The 13,742-nt window shown below is 33.0% G+C and overlaps 1 protein-coding gene across 4 annotated transcripts in view; it reads right to left on the bottom strand.

Moving 5' to 3' along the window:
- LOC145293801 (solute carrier family 25 member 32-like) overlaps window positions 1-10,433 on the bottom strand; it is a 155,143-nt gene extending 144,710 nt beyond the window's left edge. For 2 of the 4 annotated variants that reach the window (XR_013869770.1, XM_080140373.1), the window contains exon 1: window positions 9,933-10,407. Coding sequence is in view for 3 of the 4 variants with exons in the window: in XM_080140373.1 (XP_079996499.1) it covers window positions 9,933-10,236 (304 nt within the window). In the remaining variant the exon portion in view is untranslated. Of the gene's footprint in view, window positions 1-9,932 lie in introns of all 4 variants that reach the window. The other 2 variants (XM_080140370.1, XM_080140371.1) reach the window with 2 other exon arrangements.
- Window positions 10,434-13,742: the final 3,309 nt, after the last annotated feature.

Genomic DNA, 13,742 nt, shown 5'->3' with positions numbered 1-13,742 from the left:
CACACCAAAATTGAACCTCCGCCACCTTGCAGCGTTGAAACTGAGCACCTAAGATTACATTCTTCATCTTTCCTCCGACGGATATACTGCCTACCATCACTGCCCAGCCTATTGAACTTGCTTTCGTCGCTAAAAAGCACTTTTGACCAATATGAAGAGCCATGATCTTCATTGCATCTGACAAAGTCCAGACAGCGCTTTCTGTTCTTTACAGAGATCATTGGTTTGCATCTTGCAACATATCCTTGCAAATTAAATTTCTTTATTCTATTCTTGACAGTAGAAAGAAAGCACTTTTTAACGAGATTGCACTGTTGTTGGATTTGAAGAACCGTTTCAAATCTCTTTCTTAGGCTGTGTATCTTGATAGCATTGTCTTCCTTGTTAGAAGTAACTCTAGTACGATTTAGGAGCATCATGAACACTGCCGGTGTTTTGGTGCTTTTGGATAGTCTTTCATAGTTTTCTTATCACATTTCAATCTGCAGCTGATTTCTCAATTGGATAAACCAGAAAGGTGGACATTAATGAGCTCCTTACAATCACTAAGAGAAAGTCGCGGCATATGAACTAAATGTTACGTTGTATAAACTGGAACAGCAACAATTACGATTAGAGATGCTTTGTTGCCTGTTGGTGGATATTTTAAACTGATTTAGGGGCGATAATTTAAGCTGGTTTTAAGCAAATTTGCTGCCGCAGACTGTCTTTTTGCCTCTCCAATTTGAAGTTATTTTTTTAAATTGGAAAAAGCCAATCAAACGAGGTATAGATTGTTTAAACAGTTACATTAAATTTAGCTTAAATTTGCAGTTTTTGAAAAAAATTACAAGTGCGGACTTTCTTTTTGCTGGTACTATATGTATATAACAATAATTGAAATCTGGAAGGAATTTGAAACAAATTCTTTCAAATACAAAGTCATTTTTGATTTTAAAATTCTTAGCAAATCTTCCTGAATTAAAAAAGATTGAAAGTTTTGGAATCTATTTAACATCCAATCATTTTATATTGAGAAATTAAGAGCATTAGATTGACAAAATTAGTTCCAGTTTTATAACAACCCCCGCTAGTAATTTATAAAGGGTTGAGTCACAGCCATCTAGAGTCCAAAAATTCAGTACACAAAGTTAAGACACTGGAAGTGGACTTGGTTTAGCTAAAATATGGAATGGAAGTCAGTAAACATGAAATGAAACCATATGGAAATAATTTATTTCAAAAAAATTTTTTTTGTATCATGAAACAAGCAAAAAAAAAGAAAAACCTTTTGGTTTCATAATTCAATTGAAGGTAGCAACCTTGTTTTATGATACATTGTGATAAAATTTGTGAAGGACATTCTATATAAGAATGAAAGAAAACTTTATTTACAGAAATGTATAAAAAAGAAAATTTAATTATTTCCGTATAAATATATTTTAAATAAAATATTTATAAAAGTTTATTATTTTATTGTTTCATGATAAAACAAGTGGTTCCATATAGTTTCATATTTCGTTTCATGCTTAGTCACTTCAATTCGATATTTAGCCAAACAGTCCACTTAACTTTGTACTGAATTCATAGATTTATCCTGGTAAAGTGCTTTTTTATCATAAATTGATTTTACCACCACTATGTTCAGTATATCATAAAAAATTAGCTACTGCATATTGTCTTTCTGATACAGCAAATGCATTATGAAACATTTGTCAAAATATGTTTATTTATAAGCAAAAAAATAAAAAACCAAAACAGTAAATAAAAATAGAAAACAAACATAAAACAAATTTAATTTTTAAAATCTTTCAGGGTAAATACTGGGTAGACACAGCTAGCCAGTTCCTAATGTTATAAGATGCAGACTTACTAAGTTTTGTGTAGACAAATATTCCAAATTTCAGTGAAAACCAACAGGAAACTTGACATTGTTCAAGATTTAATGAAGAACACTATCATGACTTTTTTCGCTATACACTCACAACTCCATGTTTTCTTTGTTTTTACTGTCCCCCCGCCCCTCCACCTTTGTAACTAGTATAGTGAGAAAAAAATGGAATTTTGGAAAACACTGATTTAGTGTTTAATACATACCGTTTAAATTTTATTAAAATTGGATATGAAATTTTAAGAGAATTCTGTCCCCGTGAGCGTGAGAAGAGGGATGATAGATTCGGCACAGAGTGGCATCTATAGTGATTTAGGATTGCTTCTATTGTCTTCAACATTTTATACAGAGGATTTACATTTCATAAAATTGAGAATACATTTTAAGTTTTAAAAGGGATTCTACCTCCATAGTTCTTTTGCGGGTGAGGCCATTAGACATTCAAGATCACTTCTATTATCTTTCCCGAAAAAATTTAGATACAAATATATTTTGAAGATTTTATGGGGAACATACAAACATTGACACTTGTATAAATTTAAACTTAAAAATTTTCTTTTAATTCTTAAAGTGAAGATTATTTTTTTCAAGTTCATCTATTTTCACGATGAATAACTAAGATACTCATGATGTGACTAATGATATTCACAATCACTTTAGAATTTACTTAACGAAAATACGGGTTTGAAATATTAAATGAAAACTTTGCCTCAATTCAAATGGCGGTCAAGATTATAAATTCATGTTCAGATCACAAAACATTTCTGAAAAAAAATTATGAACGCATTTCTGAAAAATGTGAAAAAAAATCACAATCATATTCGGTTTAACACTCATTTTACACGCTAACATGCATTTGATCACTTCTAGAAATTAACTTAAAAAACTATCCCATTTCTGGTCAGGTCTTTATTTATCCCAAGTTCATTATTATGTTTTCCTTACATGTTTTCCTTAGCCTTCTACCAACTGATCCAGCTACCTCAACTGTTCTACATCTAACCTATGATCTCTATTCTTTTAATGAGTCCAAACCATCAGAATCTCCTGTTTTATACACACCTACATATATTGTCCAGATTTAATCTATACAGCATCACACTAAGAACACATAACACCATAGTAATGGCCACAAATTCTCTGAACTGCCATATCTCTCACAACCATCTTCTCCATCCCGTGCTCAAATGGAATCACCAAGGTAACAAAATTTCTTGACAAGCTCAATAGCATCACCATCAAGCTTATATACTTTATTCACATCTGAGTTCTCATCCACGTCCTCACTCTTCTTGCACACAAGCTGGTTATCATCTCTCAATTTACCAATAACCCATTGCACTTCTTGTGTTCACAAATGCTTACAATGAATTACAATTACAATCCCACAAAAATTGAATTGCACCAGACTCCCTTTGCACAAACTGAGCAGAGGAACATTCCTTTATCTGGGAGACAATCACTGATTATCACTTTGGCTTTTGTAATTTTCATTCTTATAGCTTTACTTTTAACAATAAAAAGCAAACTAATTGCATGTTTGTATTAAAAGTTGGAATCAAACTTGTCGACACAATAAATTTGCAATACCTCTAATTATAATCTTATTTACAGTTTTTAGCTGTGATTATCTCAAGAAGGGAAAGAAAAAACAGAAAAGTGTATTGTCCTTGTGGGGAAGCAAGCATAACAGCTATTAAAGTCCCTATTTACTTGCTTTCCCAAGGTAAGTTTTTAATTTAGGGGAAATCCAGCTTCCGCATGTGCAAAAACAAACATGACGACCAGTGAAAACAATATCAAATACAAACCTGAATACCCCTAAAATTCAACTTTTTTTTAAAATGCAAGTCTTTAATTGGTACTTCAGCACAAATTGCCCTTAGATTGATAAATGAAAAAATCAATTATACAGGGTGGGACAGAACAACTTGCTTATTTGAAATATCAATTAAATTTAAATAAGTAGTGACCGCTTTTTGTAAAGCTTATTAAAATCTATTAAAGTCTTATTTCTGAACAACTTTCGGTTTTACCAGAAAGATAAAACCCTGAAGTTTATTACATTAAAAGCAAAATATACCTCTATAATTTTTAATAGAATTTTAAGTTTGAAATTTAAAAAAAGAAAAAAAGCGTTTGACCACGGCCACCAGGAGTAAGAAAACTGAAAACTTAACTGAAAAATGTCTGTAAGCAATGTAGGTAAGATTTGTCAGACTGTCAGTACTATATGAGGGCCATTTGCAAAAGAGCAATAAAACATTTTTAAAAAGAAAAAGGAACACAGTTCGATTACTACTTAAACTGAACTTTATTCAATATAAAATATAAATATTATCTATGTAAAATTATGTAATTTTAAAACAATATACATTTTAATACTGATAAAATCGAATTATGAATTTAGGGAACAAACAATTAAAGAAACATTAAACACAAATATTTTTGGGCCTTCGGAACACGATCACAGTGTAGTATCTGTTTTGATACTGTCCTCGGTTGATGGAGAAATCTTTCATGACTGAGATTATTTTTGTTCCTATTCAGAGTACCCTTTATTAGGAAGCTGGATCTTACCCACAAGATTATATGTTGAAATATTTAAATAACTGTTACTTTAAATACAGAAATTATATTTAAAGTTTTGGTTTTCTGTTCTTCTATGTCCATTTTTTCCCCATATTTTTCGTGAAAATGTTTAGCGTATTAGTTGTCTCACAGGCCATCATCAGTGATCATTCACTGGCAGTAACCTGTGGTGTTCCCTGGAGACCAAGTGACAAGTCTCCCCAGATTTCCAGTGTTCTCCACTTCTTGACCACTTGTGCAGATGATTGCATGTTATCGCAACAGCCGTTGTTACTGATTTCTCGTTGGCATCGGCCATTGGTGTTTCCTGGGGTTTGGATGACAAAATGTCTCCCCAAGATACCAGATTTGAACTGCACACTTCCAGTGGAGATTTGGTTAGTACTCTCCCACCTCGGTCTTTCCATCCTCCCTAACCCTTCACAACTAGTTGGAGTGGCGTCAGCCGATGTCATCTACACCAGTTTTTTATTATTATTACTATTATGATAATAATAAGGGTGCTTGTACAGTGTATGCACGTGTATTTTAAATATTATTTCCAAGTTAAATTAAATTTTGGGTTTGCATTACTGTACACATAGATTCGAAAAAGTTATAAAAAAAAAAAACAAACAAATATATAAATAAATGTTATCAAAGGCAAGATAAGTTACTCTTCTACCTATCTGAAAAGGTTTTTAGTGGTTTTACTTACTTTAAAACGTGCAATTGTTTTGAAAATCATACAATGTTTATCGATATATTTTATTTGTTATATATTTTTTATATACTTTTGCGAATCTATGTGTATAGTAAAACAAACCTGTCATGTAAATTATTTACAGTTAAAATGTTATAAAAAAAACAAAAACTTGAAATTTTCAAAGAAATAAATTATGCCTGGTGGTAAAATATTGAAAATTCACCGATCGTAAAAAACTGCTGTGAAAAATGTTAACTATATTTGGAAATACTCAGTGAAAAGTTTTATTATTAAAAGAACGGACTGAAAAATATTTTCATATAAAAATTGTTTGTTTTGCAGTAAGAAAAAAAAAAAATTCGACTTTCTCCGATAGAAATTACAAGGTTCAAAAACTAGTTCATTTATTAGATTAAAATTTATTAAATTAAAATTCTCCCAATGTGCAATTATAATAATTATTATCCAAATGGAGAATTGTTCTTTCTCTTTAGAACATACATGGACAATCGGTAGCCATATATTTTTGTCTGTTAGCGTGACCACCTGGTTGAATACCGGAAGCTGTCTATACCTACAACTTAATCAGGAAGTGACGTTCGCTCTCATGTGCATCAGCCTTCTTTACTCTCGGTAGCCACGGTTTGACCCAGTTTTTGCCAAATGTCAAAACAAAATTTTTTTTTTTTTTAAAGGTTTTTGAATCAATCAAACTAACTTTTTTTATGTGTAAATAAAATTTACTATGATTGGCTATAAGAATATGCAAAAATATTAGATTATAATTACCTTATATTTAAATAAACTCAAATAATTCAATTATTTAGCACAATCTTGTACATTTTAGGAACCATGTGCTTACCGCTGCCATCTTGGATCTTGGGTATGGGAACAGTCACATCTAAATATTTATTTAAGCATTTTCATAAATTTTAATCTAGCTAGACATTTAAAAAAAAAATAAATAATTGACTTAAATTATAATTACAAATGCCATTTATGGTGAAATATGTTATCTTTAGCTTTATAATTTTTTCCGTCATAAAAATCAATCAAGTTTTTTCCTAATACTTGTTAAAAGTAAAGAACTGCTTTTTTTACATCAAACAAATTTTTAGCATTATATTTCTCAATTTAATGTTTAGTCAATTTTTAATTTCATTATTAAAATCATTATACCTTATTTTCTAATTAATAATAACCAATGAGCCACACTTTTTTCCATAAACTAGATCATACTGTTTTCCCCAATTCTTTATTGCATAAATCAAGTTGACAAAGACTTTCATTAGAATTTGGTGGCCCTTAAAGGGGCCGTCTTTGGTAACCCTTTGGAGGGATGCAACTTGTTGGAATGCCATAACCATCATCTATGGAAATCCATATCTTCATAGTTATAATTAATTTTCAAAAGGAGAAATAACTTTTTGTAAACCGTAACAGGCTACAATATCTTGAGAAAAAAAAAACCAAAAAAAAACGTAATATGCAGATACAATTAACACTTATAATTTTCACACCCTATTTTTATTTTATCTTATTTTTTTGGTATCGATTCTTTAAAGCATTCTTTATGTACTGGTACATGGAAAGTTTACACATTCTAAATTAAAATTTTAAATTTATTTTTAAATATTTAAAAGTATGTCTTTTTAGCGTTTTCATAAAAAAAAAAGAAGAAATTTTTCTTATCCTCATCTGAAAGATAATAATTATTGATAACATATTCAATAAATCTCACACTTCAAAATGCTAAAAAGACTAAACACATTCAAATTTTGGATTTCAATCTTCGATATCGAAGGCACCCTGTGAAATTTTATTGTTTTGTTTTTCTACACTCACTCACCCTTATCATAGACTTGCAGTCGTCACGGCAAACAACAGCGAGATCTACTCAAACAGAATAATGGCGCGCATCTCCAACTGTAAAACCCAATTGTGCACACGCGGCTGTGTAAAGATCGTTTCAGCTACGTGCACATTTCCTTTCTACACCCACGCAAATTCTGTGGGCATAAAAACTAAAACTGCCTTTTCATGCGGACGTCTTCCAAAGCACCTTACGTCATAAAGATTTTTTTTTTTTTTTTTTATCCAATCGGAAAAATTCCAAAAATATTTTTTGGCAGCTTCCATGGAACCGGTTTGAAATCTATAAAAAGGGCATTTTGCGCAAAAACTAATCAGTCGACCCAAGCCAGCATGCTGTAGACATCAACATCGATTCCGTCCACAGGACGTTAAACCCATCATTTGATTCTCGACGTGTAGATGGACTTTTTACCCTTTTTTTACTCTTTGCTAAAGTAAGCAATTGACCTTTATGTGGTTTAAGTATTTCTGAAAAGAACTGGTTATTTCTAACCTAGGACTTTTACTACATTTCATTACCTCAGTCGCAGGAAGAGACTCAATTAAGAAACTTTCTGGTCTTCTCTTCAGTCTTCACTTATTTACGATTTTGAAAAAATAAATTTTGCATAAAATTTATTCTCTGCCTCGGTCATCTTTGTTTGATAGTTCAACTCCATTTTACACATTTTCATTTTTGGGAATTTGCGGGACTAACATCAACACCCTCCTACCAGTACCACAAAATGAGGGTGTGCTTAATGGATCGCTTGGACTTTAAGGGGTCAAACAAGGGACAAATGAGGAAGGGGGAGGGCATAAAATATATTTATACAAGGAATATGAAAAAAAAAAAAAAGTTACACCCATATAAAGTGCATTCTTTACTTATTTGTTATATATTTATTATATTTATATTATTACTTACGGTGAAAATTTTATATTGATTAGATTGATTTTTGGTAGATTTTTTAAAGACAAACGGTTACGAAAATCAAAAACACTCCATAAATTTGCCAGTGAAATAAGCAAGTTGCTCTGCCTCACCCTGTATAACAGGGTGTGCGTGTTCTCGCCGAGTGGTTCAAGTATAGGGAATCGATTTATTGCATTAGAAATTGCGCACACACGTAAAAAGAGTTTTCCTATAAATTTAAGGTAAATATGAAGAATTACTCAAACCTCGAAAATTCCTTTAAAATTACTACTCTTAATTTTCGGGGCCGCTGAAAACAAAAATAACGTTTAAAATTATGACAAACGAGTAGTTTCCAAGATATGAAGAAATGTTAGTTTAAAAAAGTGGGGGATTAATTAAACTGCATAAGCACCTGTTAAACTATAAAAGTTCTATAATTGAATATCCTCCTCCTCCTCCTCCAAAAAAAAAAAAAAAAAAAAAAAATTCGTCCCCAGGCAAAACCTTTGTAAATGATGGATGACGAAACTTGGAAGATAATCAAATATGTACATAAAATATCGGAATAGGACAAATTTCAAGCGAAATTTAAAAAAAAAAAAGAAGCTAAATTCGCAAAATTTGGCCTAAAACAGCGAGTGGTTTTAAAATGGGTGGTCGATTTATTAGAACATTGCATTAGAAACTGAGCACCCCCAACAAATATTCAAATATTGACTTTTTTTTTTTTTTTTTTTTTTGATAATCTGGTAGACTAGTGGCCATTAGATAATAATCTGCTGAAAAGATTGAAAGACGAAAATAAATAAAAAAATAGGGGGGGGTCGCTTGTACACGTGCGTCAAAGATTCATTTTTTTTGGTGCTAATAATGCACTTACTGATCCACGCTATTTTTTAAATTTTTTTAAATCGTATTTCCAAGTTTAATTAAAGTTTTATGGTATGTTTCATTATTCAATTGTAAGGTTATAGTACAGAATAGGTACAAAACACCCTTCCCATGTTAAGAATGGCTTTTTTAAATATAACGTTATTTCAGCACGGATCGGATCGCTCTAGTGCATGAGTACCCCCTCCTTTTTTTTTTTTTTTAAGGTGATTTGTGTGAACACCCTCCAAAACATGAAGAAAAAAAGAAAATTAGAATGTACAGGATAAATTTTACAAATTTAACGCAAAATGAGCCTACTTCTTAAAGAGACTCTTCTCTAAGAAGTAGGCTCATTTTGAGTTAGCCCCCCCCTTTTTAGGGAACAATATTTTTTTTTGTATATGATATGTGTGGGGGATTTACTTTTTTTAGACAGTGACGTGTGGTTTTACGACCTTCTCGACAGGGTTGATGGTAAAATTTTTCTACTTAACTGTCCTAGCATGGGTACATTTTACTTTACAAAACCGATTGTTGTACACTATAAATTAAAAAAAAAAAATAACTTTTTATTTTCGTCAAGCTTTTCAAGATGCTTACCTATAATCGCCTTAAAAAAAGTAGAATCTTATTTGGGGGTGGGGAAGTTTAGTCGAGGGTGTCTAAAATTTACCCCCCCCCCACTGCAATTAAAATGGCCAGTCTGTTTACGAAGAAACTGAAAATAATTCTGGTGGATTGAATTACATAATTACTAAACATAGATTTTTAATAGTTCCTTTTATTTCATGTTATTAAATTTTTAATTTCAATAAATATTTAACCAACGGTATTATTATACAAACACCGTGACAGCGAATTAGTAAAATCTTTTACGTAGTATTCTGTTACGTTTCGGTGTGCTGATAATAGAGCTTAAAAAAAAAAAAAAGAAAAAAAAAAGATAATATAAGAATAAAGTTTTTTTTTCTTCTCTTTTCGATAATAATGATTAAAGTGTTGCAATCGACAATCTACAGTTATTTTTAATGCCTAAAACAAAAAGAAAGCAAAAAAAAACAAAACAAAAAAACGCGGTCTCTACTCCGAAGTTCGGCCAAAGCGATTAACTTTTAAGAGAAAATGAAAATACTATTTACCTTGAAATCTAATTTTTATCAAATCTAATGGATGTAGTACGAGTGTAGACAAGACACCACCGCTTATTCCGGCTACAAGGTGTTCCATGTCTCTCCATTTTAGCAAGGGTCCCGACTGCATGGTGTTTAGTGAACTTTTGGAATTGGATTGTCCGAGGAATCGAGTGTTGTTGTTGTTGGCGCTGTGGCTGCCATTCATGCCGTTGTTGTTGCCAGCCGAGTTCGATCCGGTCATTTTCGATGTTACGTTCGAAGAAGCATCCATTACTGCGATGGCAGTGGCGGCACTGGTAACTTTACTCATGCTACTATACAGAAATTCAATTGGGAAGCTTAATTACGTTCTATCATAAATGGATGGTAAATATAGAAAAATAAATGTTCGTCCCTTGCCTGTGTGATTTAGCAACAGTTAAACAGCAATAAGACAGTGTGGTCGCCATTATAGTTACTGTCCGGTGTTAAATATTATCGACAATATGATTGGTTTATTCTGTCAAGGTTTTCCTTCGTCGTATGTATGCTTTCTTTCTATTGGCTGTTTCTCTTTACACCACCAGCATAGTATCAATGAATTACGACTCGCACAAGGCTTCCACTTAAATTCATTAGTCATTTTATCATTTTCAAAATTGTTTCTTGAGTTATTTTCGTTATGAATCGGTTTTATATCAATAGCAAGAACACGAAACTGCAACCTAATAAAATACAGAATAGTTAAAATAATTTTATATATTTAATTTACTGAGGAAATATATGAATTTAATTTAAAATATGTAGCATTGCAAAAAAATTAATTTATAATAATTATAATTAATTGATAATTATTATTAAAAAAATTAAAATTAAGGAAAGTCAATGTTTTTAACAAAACTGCTAAAAAGAGGTACTTTTCAATGTCAAATTATGATGACTGTTTTAATCTCCCTTTCTCATATTTGCTTGGAATTTTCATTCAGTTAGTAACCCATACTGTACTCAGCCTTTAAGAAAGGTATGAGTTCATATATGCACTCTCCAACAATGGATTAAATAGAGTAGACTAGAATCTCAAGCCTTAGTTGTGTAACTAGTCTAAGAGAAAAAAATATGAAATAAAAGCAATGTTTCTCTGCTATTCAATTCTGGACTACTTCTTGACACTGGTCTCAAGCAGGAAATGTGCAGTTGCTGATTATACAAACCTTGCTTCACTATAGAGTCTTTTATAGGGAGTATCCATTGTCTCTTGAAACTGGGTGGAAGCCAACATATATATATAGCTTTGAAAAATATATAATGGAATGATGGGATCAGATAAAGGGATATTTATCTTCATTATAATTATAGTTTGGCTGTGATAAAAAGTGTAGTTAACTCCATATGCAAAACAATTAGAATGTCCATCCGATTCAAAGATGAAATAAGTTGACAACAAGACAACATTAAAGATTATTTTATTTTACTTTTATTTTGTCATTAAGCAAAGTTTATCTATTTGTGAGTGTGACAATAAAATAAGTTTGTCTTACCGTGCAGATACTTATTTAATATCATTATGAGTGAGTAGAGATCAGGATGTCCTGTGGAAGAGATATGAGGAAAGAGATTGACTCCGAGTAGTTTCAGTATGCCCTGTATTCAAGAATTCAGGTGAAAAGTCGTCCTCCTATGAGTACAGACCAATAAGTCTCCTGTGTGTCATGAGTAAGTTGCTGGAATCCATATTAAATAGAGAAGTAGTCAACCACATTAGCACAAATAACCTTCTTAGTGACTTAGTGACATGCAATATAGTTTCCGTTCTGCTAGATCTACAGCAGATGTGCTAACGGTTATATCTCATAGGATTAGTGAATCTCTCAACAAAGGCTTCCTCTCTAGGGCAATTGCTCTTGACATATCAAAAGCCTTCGATAAAGTATGGCATAAGGCCCTACTTCACAAGATTTCCAGCTATGGTATAACTGGAAATGTTTTCTCGATCATTAAATCATTTCTCTCTGATAGTCTCATAAGAGTAGTGGTTAATGGGCAGAAATCAGAGGCCCACAGTATTAATCCTGGCCCCAATCCTCTTCCTGATCTACATCAATGATCTCCCTAAACACATACTTAAATCATTCGTTGAGGCTAATGATACAACAATCTATGGCAACACATCAAAGGCCGTAAATGATAAATTTCTCTCTGATTTTCTCTCCTCTGATCTTGAGCATGTGGTATAGTGGGGGAAGAGGTGGCTGGTTACTTTTAATGCATCTAAAACCAAGCTCCTATCTTTACATCATCAACGCTCTGATCCCCATCTGACATCAATTGAAATGGATGGCTCTCGACTAGGGGAAGCTCCACGCTTTGATAAGCTTCTGGGCTTGACCTTTACTCCTGACCTGAAATGGAACATATACGTCAAGTCTATTACCAAGGTCGCTGGAAAAATGGTAGGATCCTTCTACCCCTCCAGAAGATATCTCAGTGCTGATGCAATTCTCTACTTAAATAAAAGCCAAGTACGTCCAAGGATGGAGTATTGTTGCCACATCTGGGCAGGAGCTGCTAAAAACAGCCTATCCTGCCTTGACAGAGTACAAAATAAACTTTGTGGCTTAGTGAGGGATGCCCTTTTCTCTTCCCGGCAACCTCTCTCCCACAGGAGAGACGTTGCGAGCCTGTCTTTGTTTTATCGTTACTTCCATGGCAGGTGCTCGTCTGAGCTCCAATCCCTGGCCCCTCCTCACCGATCTTTCACAAAAAACACCCGTCTAGCTGAAACCACTGTCAAAAATTTTCCCCACTCTTTATCTGTGCCAAAACCAAATCGTAGATTCCATGAACAAAGCTTCTTTCTTAGAAGTGCACGCCTGTGGAACTCTGTTCCGTCCGCCTGTTTCTCACCTGACTACAACTTGGATGTCTTCAAATCCAACATAAACAAATTCCTGATGAACCACCCCCTTAAGTAGACACTTTATCAAATCTCAACATTAACGTACTGTACATGCAATAACCCTTATCCCCGAGTGGCTTCCAGGCCTTGATAAGTGGTGAACACCTTGTAAAAAAAAAAAAAAATAGAACGCCATCTTAATCTTACTGGAAGTCCTAGCTACCGGAAGTGTCCTCAACTGTCAACCCGCAGTAAATGTCTTTTGTATATATATGTATATATATATATATATATACATATATAACATCCCCCCCCTCCCAATGTCCTTTGCTATTGAAATGCAAGTTCACTTAACATATATAATCTTGCATCCATCTGGGTTGATGTATTGGTCATCCTGACCTTGATCAAATTCCTAACTCTGGAGCTGCTGGGTTTGAAACTTGCTTGGGTAAATCAAATATTGTGTCAGGGTAAGGTTGTGCTGTTGGTACCTTTGAACGAGGTACTAGCAGTAGATCTTGGCCATTTCAGCGTATAGCTCTGCCATTATCCATCAGTACCAAGTATGACCTTGGTTGAGAGCAATGTTCAATCACTTTGCCTATCCTGGACCAAGTTTTCCCACGATGTACTCTGATATGATCCCCTATCCTTAGTGAAGGCAACACATGCTTATTGCTGATATGCTGTTTTACCTTCTGTATCTTAGTTGGGAATGATCTACAAAGATCATAACCATTATTTCTTATGCTTGGAAGAAGTGTTCTCAGTTAGCGGTTCATCAGTTTAGCTGCTGGTGAAGGAGAGTTATTTTTGCCAGGTGTTGTACGTAAGGTTAGTAGAGCAAGATATGGATCATCTCCAGTCTGGAAACATTTGTCAGTGTTTTCTTTACTGTTTGGATGGTTCTCTCGACTAGACCATTAGATTGTGGGTAT

Source organism: Euprymna scolopes, chromosome 15 (assembly GCF_053919585.1).
Source record: "Euprymna scolopes isolate OS-2025 chromosome 15, ASM5391958v1, whole genome shotgun sequence".
NCBI lineage: Eukaryota > Metazoa > Mollusca > Cephalopoda > Sepiida > Sepiolidae > Euprymna > Euprymna scolopes.
Note: the sequence above shows the minus strand (reverse complement) of the source record. Positions and strands in the feature narration are given on the sequence as shown.